At 39.9% G+C, this 18,558-nt stretch overlaps 1 protein-coding gene across 2 annotated transcripts in view; it reads right to left on the reverse strand.

The window, feature by feature from the left end:
• Positions 1-5,427: 5,427 nt before the first annotated feature.
• Positions 5,428-18,558, reverse strand: part of BCLAF3 (BCLAF1 and THRAP3 family member 3) — a 40,620-nt gene continuing 27,489 nt past the window's right edge. Inside the window, exons 9-11 of one of the 2 annotated variants that reach the window (XM_036016444.1) lie at positions 17,653-17,805; positions 7,031-7,058; positions 5,428-6,308 (exon numbers count right to left, since the gene is read on the reverse strand). In XM_036016444.1, the coding sequence (XP_035872337.1) occupies positions 7,053-7,058; positions 17,653-17,805 (159 nt within the window). In that variant the 3' untranslated portion in view covers positions 5,428-6,308; positions 7,031-7,052. The remainder of the gene's footprint in view (positions 6,309-7,030; positions 7,059-17,652; positions 17,806-18,558) is intronic. The other variant, XM_036016443.1, reaches the window with a different exon arrangement.

Raw genomic sequence — 18,558 nt, forward strand, 5'->3', positions numbered from 1 at the left:
CAGGCAGTTAACTCTTAAGTCTTCATGCCACTTTCCCTCCCCCGTGCACCAACCGATCAATGCATGCGAATTGTTCTTTCAAGAATAATCAACATTTACATTCCATTCCACACCCATGTATCAATTGGTGAATGTATGTGAATTCCTTTGTCAAGATTAATTACATTTACATTCCATTCTACAACCATAACTTCTCAGTTTTTTTAAAATAATGTTTTAATTTTTTAAAATCTTTTTTTAAAGATTTTATTTATTTTTGGAGAGAGAAGGGAAGGAGAGAGAGAGAGACACACACACACATCAATGTGCGGTTGCTGGGGTCGTGGCCTGCAACCTAGGCATGCGCCCTGACTGGGAATCGAACCTGCGATGCCTGGTTCTCAGCCCGCACTCAATCCACTGAGCTACACCAGCCAGGGCTTAACTTCTCAGTTTTAAAATCTCGGTTCTGTATTTCAATGGACTCAGAGTTCCTAACCATTCCTTCTACTAGAACTTTGCTGGGAAACCTGGTCCCCTTTCTTGTGGGTTCCCAAATGTCCAGAGCAGGAGCTGACTGGACCCAATCAAAGGAGTACTACCCTTTGGGCTTTGGCATCTGTAGGAGGCACTGCAACCTCGCCTGGGCAGTGCCTCCTCCTGGGGACTCTTCCCAGACCCCTTCACTGAGACGGTAGCAACAACTTCATCTTCCTAAGGGTTTTCCATGACTCTCCTCCACATGGCCAGGTCACCCATCAATCCCTGTCCATACTGGGGCCTGTCCTCACCAAGATGTTGCCTTCATTTCTTTACTCAGTGCTTCTTAGGGAAGGGGGTGGGGGTGGGCCTGCTCCACCCTTGTTGCATTAGCATTTTCTCCTCTTACTTTCCTTGTTTGGTTGCTGCTGGCAAAGTTGTGACTTCTGCTTATTGAGGTGGCTATTTAATGGAGAAGGAGAGTTCCTGATCTGGCTTTAACTTCTGATTGTACCTGGAAATACCTACAGCCTTCCAAAAAAAAAAAAAAAAAAAAAACCTATTGAAAAATATACGGTTTATGGGTAAAATGTGCTCTATATTATGCATTACATAAATTACTATAATGTAACTATAATTTTTTTTGCCAATAGCCAAAATCACTATTCTCCAAAATATTTATAGTAGTTTGTGATAAGATTATGGTTGATTTTTTAATCAAAATTTATATTGATATAGATTTACATGTAGCTATAAGAAATAATTCACTTGTTGCTCTTCCTCTTTTCCTTCTGGTACCCCTATAATTTAGATGTTGGAATGTTTCAAGATGTCCTGGAGGTTCCTGAGCCTCTCCTCATGTTTTTGAATTCTTGTTTCTTCATTCTTTTATGGCTGGATGTTTCTTTCTTCCTTCTGGTCCACGCTGTTGGTTTGAGTCCCAGTTTCTTTCCCATCACTATTGGTTCCCTGTACCTTTTCCTTTATTTCACTTAGCGTAGCCTTCATTTTTTCATCTAATTTGCAACCAAATGCAACCATTTCTGTGAGCATCCTGATCACCAGTGCTTTGAATTGTGCACCTGATAGGTTTGGCTACCTCTTTATTGCTTAGTTGTATTTTTTTTGAGCTTTCATCTGTTCTTTCATTTGGGCCATTTTTTTTTGTCTTGATGCACCTGTTCCATAGAGCAACAAGTGGAAAAGTTATTTGAACAAATAATAAAGGAGAACTTCCCCGATCTGGCAAAGGAAATAAACTTCCAGGAAGTCCAGGAAGCTCAGAGTTTCCCAGGGAAGTTGGACCCAAGGAAGCACACACCAAGGCACATGTAATTACATCACCCAAAATTTAAGATAAGGATAGAATCTTAAAAGCAGCAAAACAAAAGGAGAGAGCTATCTACAAAGGAATTCCCATAAGACTATCAGCTGATTTCTCAAAAGAGACCTTACAGGCAAGAAGGGGCTGTAAAGAGGTATTCAAAGTCATGAAAGGCAAGGCCCTCCATCCAAGATGACTCTATCCAGCGAAGCTTTCATTTAGAATGGAAGCTTCTCAGATAAAGTCAAGTTAAAGGAGTTCATCATCACCAAGCCCTTATTATATGAAATGTTAAGGGAACTTGTCTAAGAAAAAGAAGATAAAAAATACGAAAGTAAAATGACAACAAACTCACAACTATCAACAACCAAACCTAAAATAAAATAAAAACAAAAACTAACTAAGCAAACCACTAGAACAGGAACAGAATCACAGAAATGGAGATTACTTGGAGGGTTATCAGTGGAGAAGGGGAGCAGGAGGATGGGGGAAAAGGCACAGGGAATAAGTAGCATAGATGGTAGGTAGAAAATAGACAGGGGGATGTTAAGAGTAGTATAGGAAATGGAGGAGCCAAAGAACTTACATGTGTGACCCATGGACACGAACTAAGGTGGGGTAATGCGGATGGGAGGGGGTGTGCAGGAGGGAAATAAAGGGGAGGGATGGGACAACTGTAATAGCATAATCAATAACATGTATTTAAAAAATAATAAAATAAACCCTGGCTGGCGTAGCTCAGTGGATTGAGTGCGGGCTGCGAACCAAAGTGTCGCAGGTTCGATTCCCAGTCAGGGTACATGCCTGGATTGCAGGCCACGGCCCCCAGCAACCGCACATTGATGTTTCTCTCTCTCCTTCTCTCTCTCTCTCTCCCTTCCCTCTCTAAAAAATAAATAAAATATTTTAAAAACTAATAAGTAAATAAATTAAAAATAATTTCAGACAGACCCCATGTTCACTTCACTCGTTTCCCCAACCCATCACATTTTGAAACCAGCAAAATCACCAACAGAACAATGCCTTTTGATTTTTTGTGAAACCAGTAAGAAAAAAATGTGACCAGAGGATGCTTAACCAGGAATACCAGTGTTTCTCTCAACCTGTTGTACAATATATATGTCCAGGATAATATGTACACTCTAGATCCCAAGTCTTTATTTTTGTGACTTCCCCAAAAGTTGATGAGGTTCCTTAGAGCAGGAACCATGTCCTATCTGTCTTCCCAGTGCCAAGGAAGGACCTACCACATAGAAGCAAGGGAGAAGGCAATGGTATGTGACTTATCAAAACAACTTCCCTTCTACAGTCTTGGGCACCAGTGAATTCAATTTTTTTAAAAAATTGTTCAATTTCACTCGTCTCCATTTTTTCTCCATTGCTCTCCCCTGCCCTGCCCTGCCCACTCACCTCTCCACATCCAATCCTTCCTCCTATTGTCCTTGGCCATGTATCCTTTATACACGTTCCTTGCCCCTTCCCTTCCTTTCCCCATTGTCCCCCTCCTTCCTCCCCTCTGGTCACTGTCAGTTTGTTCTTTATTTCCATGTCTCTGGTTCTATTTTGCTTGTTTGTTTTGTTGATTGGGTTCCACTTATAGGTGAGATCATATGGTACTTGTGTTTCACCACCTGGCTCATTTCACTTAGCATAACGGTCTCCACTCCCATCCAAGCCATTGCAAAGGGTAGGAGGAGCTCCTTCTTTCTTTTTGCTGCATAGAATTCCATTGTGTAAATGTACCATTGTTTCTCGATCCACTCATTTACTGATGGGCACTTAGGTTGCTTCTAGCACTTAGCTATTGTAAATTGTGCTGCTGTAAACATTGGGGTTCACAGGTTCTTTTGGATTGGTGTTTCAGGGTTCTTAGGATATAGTCCCAGCAGTGGAATTGCTGGGTCAAAAGGCAGTTCCATTTTTAGTTTTTTGAGGAAATTCCATACTGATTTCCAGTGGCTGCACCAGTCTGCATTCCCATCAACAGTGTACCAGGGTTCCCTTTTCTCCACATCCTTTCCAACACTTATTGATTTATTAACGATGGCCATTCTGACCTGTGTGAGGTGGTATCTCATTGTGGTTTTAATTTGCATCTCTCTGATGGCTAGTGATGCCGAGCATCCCTTCATAATCCCTTCATGTCTCTGGGCCCTCCGTATGTCCTCCTTGGAGAAGTGTCTGTTCAAGCCCTTTGCCCGTGTGAATTCAATTCTTTCTAGTCAATAAAAAAAATGCTATGGATAACCTTCTGTTCAACCTTCACAAGAAAACCAGATATTTAGATCCTAATAAACATTCTACTCATTGCTCATTCAACTAATATTTAATGAGTTCCCATTATGTGTCAAGTAGGATGTGGGGAGCTGATGATACTATGGTGAACACCATAGGTGTGGTCACTGTCCTTATGTTATACTCTAAATTATAAAGCAAGCCTTGCTTTTTAGGCTTCAGACCTTATGCACTGAATGTTTTCTGACTATACTCATGCTACAAATAGGTATTTTGCAAATAACATGCTTGGCATTCTGAGATAGTGCCAAAAGTAAGTCTAAATATCCCTAAAAGTGACAATCAGTTGTGGAATGATCAATCCGGAAGCAGCCATTTTACCCTGAAATGCTACGATAAGTAAAAATAGAGCTAGAGAATCAATGCCACTTACCGAGTTATGTTACTATGCTTAACGTCTCTTTTCCCTAGCAGGCTGTCAGTACCATAAAGGCAGACTCTCTGTGCCTTTTTCTCGTTTGTTGCGGTCATTTTAGCACAGAATTTGTGCAATAAATACGTGTTAAATGTTTCCATTTTTGAGGCCCATTAACTGTCCCCCAGAACATGGGTATAAATAAAATAAATCATTTTGAAATGTAAGGCAGATGTTAGGAGTACCTAACAAAATATTATGTTCTCATACTACTGTGGACATGCATTTCTTTCTGACCGTAAGTGGAATGTTAAATATGTTTGGAAAACCTGGCCTACAGAGACGGTACACAGCATAAGACAGGCCACCTACCTAAATTTATTACCTGATTAAAAAATATTTCATAAGTATTTTTTTTAATTTTTACTTATTTTTTGAGACAGACAGACATTGATTTATTGTTCCACTTATGCATGCCTTCATCAGTTGCTTCTTGTATGTGCCCTGACTGGGGATTGAACCTGAAACCTTGGTGTATTGGTACGACGCTTTAACCAACTGAGCTACCTGGCCAGGGTTATTACCTGATTTTAATGCAGCAAGTGTTGTCACCTCTCTTATGACTGACCCATTAAGGAAATGGCAGCCCTATCTTTTAACGATATATAAATAAATGTTTGTAGTAAGATTTTTCATAATCCAGTCATGAAAAATCAAGTTCTTACCAGATTTTGCTTTACAAAGGTTTAAGTGCAGAAAAGTGTCATCAGCAGGTCCTAGCTATGGCTGTAATTCTCATATAAAATTAAAGTAATATTCTCACAAACTGGCAAGTAACTTCCTCAAGCATAAGGAACAACAACTTTTTTTTTTTTTATTAATCAATAAACATTTCACAAAAATGTGATTGGGAATGTATATGTACTACTAAGCATAACACAGAAAACACAAAGAAATTAGATTATTAAGGCCTAAAATATCTTTTATAATCCCATCAATTATGTCTTATACATAGTAGATATTCAACACAACTGAACTTAAAATAAACACTCTATAATATGTTCTTGTAAAATGTATAACGCTATAGTAAAGTACATTTCCCAAATATGAGACTTTGTCAAAAATTTTAAAAGCCTTTAAAAATACGATATGAACAAGGTTGCCCTGAGGGAAAGTAAGATGGACCATAGGTTATAAAATCTTCACATATTTTCCACAATAGCATTTTAAAACTAGAAAAGAGCAAATAGTTATAGAAAAAATTCAATGAACCAGTTACTAAAAATTCAGTGTACTCACTACCTGATGAAATATTTCGAAGCACCTTTTGTCTTGCTTTCTTATAATATGAAATGTATGAATTATCTAGGCCTTGAACTTCAGAAACTTAAGGAAACTTCAATAAGCCAAAATGTCATCAGAAAAAGAAAACTCCAGTATAAAATTTACTACTGTAAGGCCACTGTTTTAAAGTTCTTTCATGTGCAGATAGTACATAATTCAGATACTTTTATTTTTTTACTACATAAGAAAAACTCTCAACATATAAATGTTTGGATATAACTCGGTTAAGTTCCCTATGAAACCATGCTCAGAGAAAAATTCAACAAATAATGAATGTCCTTTTGAGACTTTTTGCAAAAGAAACTGTAGTTGTACAATGTTTCAATTGAATACTGTAATTTAAAAGCAAGTATAAAAAAGTTGCAGCATCCACTACAGAAAAATAAAGTTATTTTCTTCAAGAAAGTTACAGTATTAGTGCTTTAGAGATAATTCTAAATCCTGACAGAGATGCTCTCAATATCCTCCTGTAGTGTGGCTTCCCTTTGCATCGATTGCCCATTAGACTCCAGTGGTCATGTTTGTGCCTTCCTATGGAAAGAAAACAAAAGAAATATGGAGTTCAAGAGAAAGATCAGTTGTAATACCTGAGCTCGAGTTTTGTTCACATTGCAGTTTTCAGAATATTTAAATGTATATAGCACCACTTGTATCCAAGATCCCCACAAAGGTGTGTGGAACCCCAAACAAGCAAAGTAATGACAGTGTGTCCAAGTGGGACAAAGGAAACAGGTGGTAGTCAGCACACTGGCATTAGTAAGTTGATGAAAATGGCATTCTGCCACTGGGCAAGTTTCACCGGGGACATCCCCGGCAACAAAATCAGGGCTCTTAAAACATTAGTCCCTCAGGTACAAAGTCTGATGTGACACACGCACAACTTGAAAAGGTATTTTTATCTTCGTCATCATATGGTATCTGATTCTGAAACTATATGGACTCTTCTAGCTTGGCCAATAACAGTAAAGACAGCTGGGCAGGGGTGGGGGGTGGGAAGCTTTCTTGCTTTTGGATGGTTACTTACAACATAAAAGTATGTAAGGCTTCAATAAACACAGAAAAAGAAATTCACAAGAACAGTAAGACTATGATTGAAGGGTAATGAACATGGATTCTATACTGTGATGCTATGTAAAATATTAAATTACCAACCACAAACTGGACATAAGACCATGTAACTAATAAAAGAGCAAAAATGGTAGAATGATATGTTTTTCTGGGACATTAAAAATTATTAATACATACATGCTTACCTTTTACTAGGGTCTTACATTATTAAAACTGAAAGAAATTTAAAAGTTTGTTTAATTCCAAACAAAAACAGTACTGGTAGAAAATTCTTATTCTTCTTTCTATTTTGGGTAATGAAACCTTCAAAATACATGCATATATATTTGTCAACATTATTCATTTAAACAGAGGTAGGCTTCACTGTATCCCATTTCTTCACTCATATAATATAAAAAAAATTTGTTGCCTATTAACAACTTAAAAAAAAACTCTAGCTACAATAAGTCTTAAAATTTTTCAACTGAAACACCTTGTTTATAAAAATGTACAATTATTCTGAATCATATTCACCTTTCACACAGCTTCTTCTACACCATTTCTTGGACTGATCATTCCACTTTTCCAATTTTTTAAAAACCTAATTAAGCAGATTGCTGACCCAGCTAAACGAGAACTATCCTCTTCTAGGTTTCCTTAACTTGACAGTTGGGTCATTGCGTATGTCCCTTTGTGGGTCTTCCTGCATCTCCTCTCCTCCCCAGAACCCTGCCTACTCACTGCTCGCCAACTGATCGCCTTCAAGGATCCCTTTTTCCTTCTCAGTCTAGGAAGATGCCCTATTACTACCACATCACATCCTATTCAACCAAGCTTTTGAGGTCCTTTGTAACTTATATACCCCCATCTCCACCCAACTCGACATTCTACTGCCAAACATGGGTCTTTGGCTATAGCCCCTTCTATGTCTTGCTCTATTCCATGACTGAGCCCATAACCTACCTGCTCTGTGAAGAGAATAGAAACCGAAGTGCTTAGCATACATTCCCTGACTATTCCTAATGCATTGCTCTTTTCCTCCTCTCTTTAGGCATTTACCCTCTGTGAAATTAAGCTCTTCAAAAATATGATTGTACAACAAATAGTTAATGTAGTATTCCTGACAGCTATCCTTTGAAAGGTCTGTTTACGAGTTTGGTCATCGGCTGGCATCTAGGAACTTAGATTTTGGGAGGGTTCCCACCACTGATCAGTGTCTAAACTGTGCAAACAATATAGTGCTGAACCCGATTTCCTTCTGAGAGTCTGGATTTTGAGTATGTGCTTGGCAGGTGCTGCCTATGTCATCAAGCTCCCAATAAGTTTCCAACGAACACCGAGTCTCTAACAAACTTCCCTGGCTAGCAACACCTTGCATGTGTTTGCACAGCTCATTGTTATGGGAAGGAAGCACGTTCTGTGTGACTGTACTGGGAGCAGACTCTTGGAAACTTGCATCTGGTGTCCCCTGGATTTTGCCTGGGTACCAATTCCCCTGTCTGACTGTGCTGTGAAGCCCTCCACAGTGACACATCATAGCTATAAGTGTCACTATGTGATGAGTACTCTGAATCCTCCTAGGGAATCGCTGAACCTGGGGTGGCCTTGGGGACCCCTGGCACAATGGCTGTTGCTATCTTTTTACAGCTATGAATGGAAGTGTTTGTGTGCGTGCATGTATGTATGTGTTATGTGTGTTTAAGATGAAATTTGATTCATTCAACAAGTATTTTCTAAAAATGGACAACTTGAAAGGCAATAGGGGAATATATGAAAACTAATGAGGTAGCCTCTATCCTCAAAGGGTTGGCCCTCTCTTTGGGGAACAAGGAAGGTAAACAACAACAGACACCACCTAAAAGGACAGTTAGAAAGGGAAGGGGGCTTTGGCAAGGCTTCACAGTGGGTCTTCAAAAGAAATCAGGGTTTTAGTAAGAAAAGATTGGGAATCAGGAGGCTATTTCTAGTCAAGAGAACAGCAGGCATGAAGATACAAATACATGAAAACATGTCATCCTCCAAAAAGCAGAGGATCAGTGGAGAAATGTAGTTAGAAAGGTAGCTTAAGGTTGGACCTGGCTAGCAAATCTGGTCTCTTTTTTTCATAGGCAACAAAGCCCTTGGAAAGTATCTGCACAAGAGTGATACGATTCAATCTGTATTTCAGGACAACACCTGTGCTGGTAGTGAAGGAACAAAATAAGCAAATCAGAGGAAGCAAGGAAATAAGTTAGAGGCTTCAAAGAGTCCAAAAACAGACCAGGAATACACAGAACGGAGCACACAGTGAAGGTGGAGCTTTCAATCAGTGGGGAAAGGCCAAATTATTCAACACAGTGTTAGAAAACCTGACTATCTAGCGCGGGGGGGGGGCGGTGAGCTCTTGACCTCACACTGCATCATAAAACATAAATTCTAAATGGAATAAATATTTATATGTTTAAAATGTTATAACCACAAACCTGACCATTATGGTTATAAAAATAACCATAAGGAATTTTTATAAGCATAAGCATGGTACTTGCCAGGTTCATCCACATTTACAAGCTCTGTCATAGAAAAGCCACCACGACAGCTGACAAACATCAACTAAATGCCAGCAAAAGGTACGGCAGATGACTGCCCTCAGCAACCAGGCGCTCTTACAAGTCAACCAGAGCAAGTGCCACCCCTCAACAGGAACACTGGGAAAGCACAGAAGTAAGGAAACTGAGGGAAGAAACACAAAGGGCCAACAGGTACACGAAAATATGGTCACATCGTTAATCAGAGACAGGCAAGCAAGAACTATTTTCTGCTATCACACTGACAACAGATACAGACTTAATAATGTGGAGTGTGGGCTAGGGTGTGGGAAAACAGGCCCCTTTGCGGACTTCTGGTGATAACAGAAATGAATACAAGGGGCATATGGCAAGATTCCAGAGTGTCAATGTTCCCAGGAGTGTTACTGAGAATAATGAAAATCTGTAAGCCATCCTGAAGTCATCAACAGAGGCTTGGTTAAGTAAGCCAGCAATCATCACACAGGGGTGTGCGTATCCTTAGGGGTACATACACACTTTCCAAGGAGTATGCGGGTACAGCTAGCTTGGAGGGAGTTAATTTCCAGATCTTAATTCCCAGTGCTTGCTTTCCAGAATTAACCTGCCTGTACAACTGATTAAGTCTGATTCCCCACCTCCCAATTTATGCAAGATATACCTTCGCATCCTGAATCTTATTACTCTGCATTACTTGGGGAGCCCCCATAAATGGGAAGTTGAAAATATTGGTGATAGTGTGAAAAAAACAAACCCATCCTAGCAGCTAGTCATAAATACCATACTTCTGCAGGTGTGATGGTTTCCGAGTCTTTGCTTTAACAACACAATAGAAAGAAGAGAAAAATTAAGCTGTCAGTGAAGGAACACTCAAAATACTTTTTGATGATAGATCGCTAAGTGATTTTTCTGGCCTATAATTCAGAGTGAGTCCAAAGAATTCAGTGGTTTTGCTATAATAAAAGTCCTTTCATTTCCATCTACATAATCATATAAACAAGGACTTTCTCAGGACTTACATCTATAAAAAGAAAAAATACAATTAGAATGGATATTTGAACACTGTGTTATTCTACCAACAATAATTCATATTTACCTATATGTGAACTAATTAAAAAGAGAAATATATTTCTAATAAAACTTCTTTGTCTAATCAATACTTTACAAAATATGGAATATATATATGCTACTTTGATCAATAGAATGTTGCTCAATCCAGAGGAAATATTTAACACCTAATAGACACAGCAATCTATTAACATTTATGTCAAGTTTGATTTGGTTATCAATAAAAAACTTTCAAAGAAAAGTCTATGGGGAAATGAAATCAAAATTCAAGGCAAAAAGAGGAATAATATAAAATTTCTCACTGTTTAAATGGGTGACATCAGTTATCAAATTCCTGTGGTGTGCAGGTTCCACTGAAGACATTTAAACAGAATGATGTAACCATTCCATTTAAGACTCAGTATTCATAATACACCTATATTATATCCTTTATAACAATTTAAACTTATAATAGAAAATTAGATAACATGTGCAATGAGGTTAATGGTTTTTCAAAATCTTAGGGTAGATAAGCAAAAATGTTTGAAAAGCAGTGAAATAACACATCCACAGAGAGGAATAATATGCAGCCATCAAAAGGAATGAATCGAATTACGACATGAGTGAGTCACAGAAATAAGAAGACTTGGACTGGTTGGAGTTGGAAGGAGGACTAGGAGGATTAATAGGACAAGTTTCTGGTGTGGCTGGCTGGCTGCAGGAGCTATGGACCATGAGGAGAAACCAGTGGTCTGAGGAGGAGAGCACATTTTATTTTTAACAGCATTACTGCAATATAATCCACATATCATGCAGTTCAACCATTTAAAGTGTACAATTCAACAGTTTTTTAGTGTACTCAGAGTTGTGCAACCATCAGTCACCATAATCAATTTTAGAATATTTCTCTCAACCTTCCCCCCAAAAACCCCAAGTCGTATTTTTAATAGTCGTATTTTTAATTCACACACACACACGTACCATATGCCTTCACCCCCCCCCAACCCCCTTGCAATCACTAACCTATGTTCTGTCTCAATGGCTTGTTTTTTTTCTGAACATTTCCTGTAGATGGGATCATACAATATGTGGTATTTTATGACTAGTTTCTGTCCCTTAGCACCAGGTTTTTAAGGGTCACCCATGCTGTGGCATGTGTCGGTGCAAGTCTGATTTTGAATATGCTGAATTTGAGGTGCTTTCTGGACATCCATGGGAGGGTACTGGGAGGCCGCTGGAAATCTGGGGCCCTGGAGAGTGGCCAGGGCTGAAGATATCACCTGAGGCAATGGCTCAAACCTTGGGAAAGGTGAGGGCCATCAAGGCGAGTATCAACAAGAAATAAACAGAGAATAAAGAATATAACACTAGGGAATGCTTACATTTTTCAAGGATACATGGAGGGAGAGAAATCACTAAGACAGAGAGGTCAGAGGAGTAGGCAGTGAAACTGGAGGCTCCAGATCATAAACGTTTGAAGGCGATACGGCTCCTATGCAACACTGCTGCACCCCGGCACACTTCAGTCTGAGGGACACAGCAGGGCTGTAACAGATTTTTGTTGATTCATCTGGTCTTGTTCCTATTCTAATCTTTGTACTGTCTCACTTCCCAGGTTTTTTCCAACTCGAAAAGCCGTAAATACTAGTCTCTCGCTTTCTTCCTGCAGTGCCCTGAAGCTCTCTCCTTTGTCCCCTTCCTATCTACAGACAGAGCTCTGGTTGGCGCCTAGCTGACGGGCACCTGAGAACTGTTGGAGAATCTATGATGCTAAGGAACCCATGTCTTCCTGACCAAATGCACAACTGCTCAGTTTTTCAGAGGCGATGTTCCCTGAGGTGGCTTCACAAATTCTTACTAGGATCTTTGTCCTATTCTGGTACATAGTCTGACCCTCAAGAGCTTCTGCAGCTGTGGCTGGTGTGGCTCAGTGGGCTCAGTGCCGGCCTGCCAAACCAAAAGGTTGTGGGTTTGATTCCCAGGCTGGGCACATGCCTGGGTTGTGACCCAGGTTCCTCAGTTGGGGGTGTGCGAGAGGCAACTAATCAATGTATCTCTCGCACACTGATGTTTCTCTCCCTTTCTCCCTCCCTTCCTCTATCTCTAAAAAGTAAACAAATAAAATCTTCAAAAACAAGAGTTTCTGCAAACTTTCTGTGATGAGATATTTAAGAGGGGCACTTGTGAATGACAGTGGATAAAAGATCAGCCATATTCCAGGTGGTAACAAACATTCTTCCCACCCCTTCATCTAAGCCCAGAATCCAAAAGAAAGGAAATGCAATAAAAGGGAAGCCAGGTGCCAGAATGGGACAGATATGATGAGTGCATGATAAATGAGGAGAAAGAACTTCAGTTCTGTACCTTTCTAATACTGCTTGGGAATCTTACTACTTTGTAGGCAGTTGGGGAACCAAGGCAGTTTTAGAGAAGCCAGAATGGTTCTGGTAAGTGGGACAGAGGTTGTATTAGAAGCACATCTCCCCCACCTATCCCTGACACTGGTGCTGGAGACAGAAGCACATGTCTGATGCATCGTAACCACAGCAATTGAGCATCACAAGGCTTTCAAGCCATGAATGATCAGCCCAGGTATTTCAGTATAGTGTAGGAGTGAGAAGTCCAGACAAGATCCATCTAAACCTTCCCAGTGGACTTTGAGGCACATGGGAAGAAGTTCCAGGGTACCTAGATGAATTAATTGATCACACATCCTTAATCTAGGTGGTGGTCTAACAACAATGAAAAGAATGAAATCCCTGTTAGGGCAAAAAGCCAAAGCAGTGAACACATGGTGCTCAGACTGAGGTTTCTCTCTGAGACAGGAGCTTCCAAGTTTCCTCTGTTGCTGAACTTAGGATGAAAAGTGATGTAAATGGTACTTCACACCCAGGAACCCCATTAGAGGAAAAGTGTCCCTAATCTAAGGGAAAGGGGAAGCAGGCAACATTAGAAGCCAGACTCCAGGCCTCCACCCCTTTTCCTTAGGGCATGAAGGCCGAGGCCTGAGGTAAAAATGGAGTAATAGGTCTGAGTCACCAGTTCGTACACAAGGAGTGGGGTTTCAGAATGGCACAACACTACTGGACAGCTCTAAAGCCAAGCCAGCCTGAAGTACCTTAGTTCACACCTGGGCAGAAACAGAGCAGCTGCAATGCCTCATTACTTTTCCTAAAGGTTAGGAAAGTGTGGAGTCCCACTGTGAAGTAAGGTGCTAATAACAGTAGGAAACGGACTTCGTGCTGTAGTCACAGAGTTGTGCCTTGTTCAAACACGATCTCTAACAACCTGGCTAAGGCTTGCTTGCAGGCCCTGACAGTAGCAAGACTGGAAAAGCTCATGTCAAAAAGTAGCTACAATACAAAGATATATGAAGTACTATACAGAAGGGTATGCCTAAGAAAAACAATTGTAGAGACCAATTTTTTAAAATCTAGTGTGGTGGAACCACCTCTAAACCACTCAGACGGCAGTGAAAGGCAACAGGAGGGCAGGGCCATGACCTGCACTGAACCCTAACTATAACTACTTGCCACAGTTTAGATGACACAAAAAGCTTGACCCATAGTAGGCTGTGGCCCCTTCTAGGACACACTTCTCACGTCCTTAGATGAAGGCTTGCTGTGTCATTTCTATTTGCTGTTAGGTGAGGCTGGTGGCCAGTGTGGTCTGGAAGAAGTTGAGTGGTCAGTAAGAACTGGGCAAGGGGAGGCAAAGAAGAGTGACAGAAATGAGCAAGTTCAACAAGCACATAGAAAGCACGGGCTGAAGCAGACAGTCAAGTGAGCACTCAGGAGTCCTGAATCATCAAAAGAATAGAGGTAAAAATGGAGTTCAATGGAGCTAATGCTCAAAGTTCCAGGAAGAACAGACAGAAGAAAAACACACAACCTTAAAATTAAGGAAAAGGCTTGTCTTAGCCTTCCTCCTCAAGTGGAAATCAATGATGAGTTTCTCTGAGACCATTCAGGCTGCCGCCTGTGATTGGTGACAAATGCCTAGAAGATCTGCTGTAAAGAAATTTGCCACAAAAACTTCTGGCCAAGATGGAGGCATAGGTGGACGCACTGTGCCTCCTTGCACAACCGAGATAGGGACAACAACAATTTAGAAACAGAATAACAACCAGAACTGACAGAGAATTGATCTGAATGGAAGTCGGACAACCAAGAAATTGAAACAGACCCATTCAGCCAGACCGGTAGGAGGGGCGGAGTCGGGCAGCTGGGCGTGGGTCGCAGAGAGCATTGGGACCGGGTGCAGAAGGCAGCGGGGGCGTGTAAGGCATCCGGGGCGCACAAGACCACAGCAGGTGGACCGTGAGTACACAAGCGGTAGCTGGCAGACCCCGGCCGAGGGGTGGCAACCAGCAGACCCAGTGAGGCTGCGATTGTGAAGCAAGGCACTGCAAGCAACCCAGGATCCCAGCGCTGGGAAATAGAGCCGAGGGACACTGATTGAAAACACCCGTGGGAACTGAGGCGCATGGAGAGACGGCCAGCCTCACAGGAGAGGTCCTTGGAAAGTCCCACGGCATGTACAAGCCCGCCCACACGGGAAATGGCACCAGAGGGGCCCAGTTTGCTCAGGGAAAGCAGCAGAAGGGACTGAGGTCTCACTTAGAACGGAGCAAGCACCATTGTTCCCTCTCGACCCCGCCCCCATATACAACGTCATAATCCAGCGACTGGGTTGCCCAGCCCTGGTGAACACCTAAGGCTCCGCCCCTCATCCGTAAGGTGCGCAATCAGACCAAGAAGAGAGAGAGAGAGAGAGAGAGAGAGGGAGAGAGAGGGAGAGAGAGAGAAAGAGATGCCTTAAACAGAAGACCAAATGAAAGCCCAGAACTGATTCTTTTAAGCTACCGAAAGATAGCCAACCTATCAGATGCACAGTTCAAAACACTGGTGATCAGGAAGCTCACAGAATTGGTTGATTTTGATCACAAATTAGATGAAAAAAATGAAGGCTACATTAAATAAAATGAAGGAAAATGCACAGGGAACCAATAGTGACGGGAAGAAAACCAGGACCCAAATCAATGGAGTGGACCACAAAGAAGAAAGAAATAACCAAACAGACAAGAATGAAGAAACAAAAAAAATGAGAGACTTAGGAACCTCCGGGACATCCAACATCAGAATTATAGGGGTACCAGAAGGAGAAGAGGAAGAGCAACAAATTGAAAACTTATTTGAACAAATAATAAAGGAGAACTTCCCCATGCTGGCAAGGGAAATGGACTTCCAGGAAGTCCAGGAAGCTCAGAGAGTCCCAAAGAAGTTGGACCCAAGAAGGAACACACCAAAGCACATCATAATTACATTAGCCAAGGTAAAAATGAAGGAGAGAATCCTAGAAGCAGCAAGAGATAAAAAGATAGTTACCTACAAAGGAGTTCCCATCAGACTGTCAGCTGATTTCTCAAAAGACACCTTACAGGCAAGAAGGGGCTGGAAAGAAGTATTCCAAGTCATGAAAGGCAAGGACCTACATCCCAGATTGCTCTATCCAGCAAAGCTTTCATTTAGAATGGAAGGGCAGACAAAGTGCTTCTCAGATAAGGTCAAGTTAAAGGAGTTCATCATCACCAAGTCCTTATTTTATGAAATGTAAAAGGGACTTATATAAGAAAAAGAAGATAGAAAACATGTATAGTAAAAGGAAAGCAAACTCACAATTATTAACAACCACACCTATAACAAAACCAAAAGAAACGAAGCAAACAACTAGAACAGGAACAGAACCACAGAAATGGAGATCACATGGAGGGTTAGCAACAGGGGAGTGGGAGGAGGAGGAGAGAGGGGGAAAAGGTATGGGGAGTAAGTAGCATAGATGGTAGGTAGAAAATAGACAGGGGGAGGGCAAGAATAGTATGGGAAATGTAGAAGCTAAAGAACTTATGACACATGGACATGAACTAAAGGGGGGAACGTGGGTGGGAGAGGGTGTGCAGGGTGGAGGGGAGTGAAGGGGGGAAATGGGACAACTGTAATAGCATAATCAATAAAATATATTTTTTTAAAAAGAAATTTGCCTCAAGAGAAAGGAAGAGCAGCAGCACCTCAACCCAACAGTATGGAGGTGTGTAAGAGGGAAAAACAACAATCACACCCACATTTTTAAAGGAGAGATGGCTTTCATAACACCTAGGGTGACATACACAGTGAAATTAGAAACCTCTTCTAAGGTACTCAGTTAAAATGGGGGCGAGAGAGGTCCAGGAGATACTACATTTAATTAAAAAACTTAAAAAGAAATCAGTTGTCGACTTCATTCTCCTGATCCATGTTCTGAAAAATAAGTTTTACTAAAATCACTAAGCAACCTCAGTGTAAAGGCTTTATAGGCATGAACGGTTAAGGAAGCATTTATGGTTAGGAAATTTATAAAACCACAGTTGGACTATTTGGTAGCAACACTGAATATATATACATTTCTCAGAAGGAAATATTAGCCCAAAATTATTAACAAAAATGAGTCAAAAACTGACAAAGATACCTCACTTAACTGATGCAATGCTATTATTCTCATCTAAAATATAATATGTAGAATGTAATTTTATATCATATTTATGCTGCATTTTTAAATACCAACACGACAAATTTAAATAAAATCTATCTACAACTAAAAGAGTACTAGATTTAACTTATCAAGTAAAAAATGTTTTTTTAACATTAAGAATTAGCATGAAGTGGTGATGGTTGCACAGCATTCTGAATATAATTAATACTATTGAATTGTATTCTTAAAAATGGAAAATTTCATGTTACATAGTTTATCACAATAAAACATTTATGAATGGGGAGAAAAGAACAGTTAGTGTATTTTGCATTTATGCTCCCTTTTTATATATTCAGTTCAGTGTTTTTTGGTACTTAGATAATTCACATTTTTATAAGGCTAAAATACATCAGTTAAAACTCTTTACCTGAATTTCCATTTCAAAATTGATCATACAACAGAAAGTCTAAAGTAAAAAGTTTAAACAGCTGGCATAGTTCAAGTACTTGAGATATAATGCTAAAACTATTTTAAGATTAAACAGTCTCACAACTCTACCACCACCAGCCCTGGAAGTTTTTCTGCAACTATGATACAATAAAAGTATTTTTGAAATCTAGGTTGTTTCTCAAGTCAAATTAAATAAAAAGCCCAATTTATCCATTAAACAGAGATAATTCAGGAGTTTAAAAGTCACTCAACATTTTAAAATAATCACAAATTCAACTAACCTTTTTCTTTAGTAATCTTTGTCTGAATTTATTAGTGATAAATCCCTTTGACCCAGTGAACCGTAAACGCTGATATTTGGCCTGAATGTACAAGCTCTTCTGTACGAGGCCTGATTTATAATGGGGCTGGAGTCTGCCACCTCTAAAGTTGCTCTGTAAAGGAAACAATAATGAAATGTTAACACTACAGCTTCCAAACCTACTTTACTAGCATAAGAAATGGGAAAGTTCCTGGTATTTAGAGGTGCCCTTGATTTCCAGGCACTACAAATATTGTAAGGGAAGAGGTTAATAATACTAATAAAAGTACATTTTCATCAAATTAGCTTCCTAGCTTATTTTATGTAATTACTTTTTATGTAATAAGTTTTAAATTTACATAAAACCATTTTTAAAACTGAGTTAAACAATTTTGAAATTCTTGAAATTTATCATGCTAAGAAAAATACAACTTCCAAAACCTCCAATGAGCTAAAATTATCATTCTTATTCACAGTGAAATGTATCCAATCACAAATGGTGGGGAAGACATTATGTGTCAACATCTACTTAAGAATCAAAAACTCCCTTAACTTTATTCTTGTCAGTACCTTCATGTCAATCTTTCTTTAACATAAAAATTTCATTACAGCAAATATTTTCAAGAGTCATACTTAAAAAGCCTGCATACTGCAGGCATATTTCCTTGCCTGCATACTGCAGAGTATTACAACAGATGTAAAAGGACAATGAATACTTGTATTTCCCATGTGGGAAATGTACAAGTGGTGTATTACAATGGAGTAATTATAAAATCTAAGCACATTCCTCTTTCTGCAATTATTTAACAAAGGGTATGTCATACACAATGAAGCACATAGTTTGTAAAAAGTATTTATTTCACCTCTATTTTCCAATCATTTTCTT

This window comes from Phyllostomus discolor, chromosome X, assembly GCF_004126475.2.
Source record: "Phyllostomus discolor isolate MPI-MPIP mPhyDis1 chromosome X, mPhyDis1.pri.v3, whole genome shotgun sequence".
Lineage (NCBI taxonomy): Eukaryota > Metazoa > Chordata > Mammalia > Chiroptera > Phyllostomidae > Phyllostomus > Phyllostomus discolor.